The following is a 1418-nucleotide window of genomic DNA, read 5'->3' as shown; positions in this document are numbered from 1 at the left end:
CCTCCCCAAGCTTATCTCTCCATGCTTCAGGCTCACTGCCTTTATTCCTGATGAAGGGCTTTTGCCCGAAACGTCGATTTCAAAGCTCCTTGGATGCTGCCTGAACTGCTGTGCTCTTCCAGCACCACTAATCCAGTTAGGGTAAGGACCTAGGTCAGGGTAGATTGCTCTGCTCTTCAGAGGGTCAGTGTGGATTTGATTGGCCAAATGGCCTGCTTTCACACTGTAGGGATTATTCCATTAACAGACCAGGGGTTTACAATCACCTGGTCTCTGACTCTATACTGGACTGGATCACTATTTCAAAAGGACTGTCTGACTTAGTTTTGAGGATGATTCTTTATTTTAAAATAGTGACACTGCCATATGCCACTAGTTTGAAATTCAGTATCTCGCCAATTTTTGCTTCTGTTCAAAGAGCTAATTGTCTGAGCTATAGTTTTACTTTTTCTGCTTTGACTGTAGAGCTGGTTTCTACAGTCAAAAACACACTACTTTGCCTAAATGCATATGAGCAGTTTGTTACGTTTACAGATTAAATGTTTTCAATGTATAAACTAGTAGGTGTACACTGGATAGTAACAAATATTCTAAAACAAAATATTGAATCTATAATACTTTGAGCTTTGGATTGTGAAGGAACAGAATCTACAATTAGCTGCCACCTTTTTTTTAAATGTAAAAGCAACCAGTTTGCTAGTTACTTTCATTTGACGAACAGTTGAGTAATAGCAGTTAAAATTGTCTGAAGGTCTCTCTTGCTTTTTGACAGATGCATCTGTTCAGAGTTTTTGTTTGCAAACTCGTGTTTGTGATGCAAATAGTATTTTGTAGATTGTTGGTGTGATGCATAGTTTATGGTAAAGCACTTGCACATTCTCAGTCCTGATAATAACAGCAAAGATTGATCATGTGAGTCATTATATTTAATTTTGAAATAAACTGGGGAGTTCCGAGTAAAATACTTCCTTGGTTTCATTTACATCTTGTGTTGCAAGCCAACTTTTAGGAGCCATTTAAATTTCAGTTTTAACATGTTTTGGTGTGTATTTGTTTGAGTACTTAAAACTTATCTGCATTTGTTTGTGAAACACTTTTTTTTTCTCTCTTCACTTGACAAGGGCTATAATTTAAAACTGCCTACTTGATGTTTACTTCTGGACAATTTGTTTATTTGCAGAATTTGATGACATCATTTTTGGTTCTGATGGCCCATTAAAATCGATAGAAAGGTAAAAGTTTTCTCAGTTACACAGCCCTTCCTATTCATATACCAATCCAGAAGTCTTTTTAAATGCTGTTATTGTACCAGCCTCCACCACTTCCTCTGATAGCTCATTTTCTATCTCACCCTCTCCTCCTTTATTTTTTTTCTCTCCCCCTCTTCCCTACACCCCCCCTCTTCCCTACACCCCCCC

At 37.8% G+C, this 1418-nt stretch overlaps 1 protein-coding gene across 12 annotated transcripts in view; it reads left to right on the top strand.

The window, feature by feature from the left end:
- rubcnl (rubicon like autophagy enhancer) overlaps window positions 1-1418 on the top strand; it is a 75585-nt gene that overhangs the window by 39556 nt on the left and 34611 nt on the right. For all 12 annotated transcript variants that reach the window (XM_043700365.1, XM_043700364.1, XM_043700357.1 and 9 more), the window contains one exon: window positions 1181-1232. In XM_043700365.1, coding sequence (XP_043556300.1) covers window positions 1181-1232 — 52 coding nt within the window. The remainder of the gene's footprint in view (window positions 1-1180; window positions 1233-1418) is intronic.

This window comes from Chiloscyllium plagiosum, chromosome 12, assembly GCF_004010195.1.
Source record: "Chiloscyllium plagiosum isolate BGI_BamShark_2017 chromosome 12, ASM401019v2, whole genome shotgun sequence".
Classification (NCBI taxonomy): Eukaryota; Metazoa; Chordata; class Chondrichthyes; order Orectolobiformes; family Hemiscylliidae; genus Chiloscyllium; species Chiloscyllium plagiosum.
The sequence above is the reverse complement of the archived record's forward strand: the minus strand, read 5'-3'. Positions and strand labels throughout refer to the sequence as shown.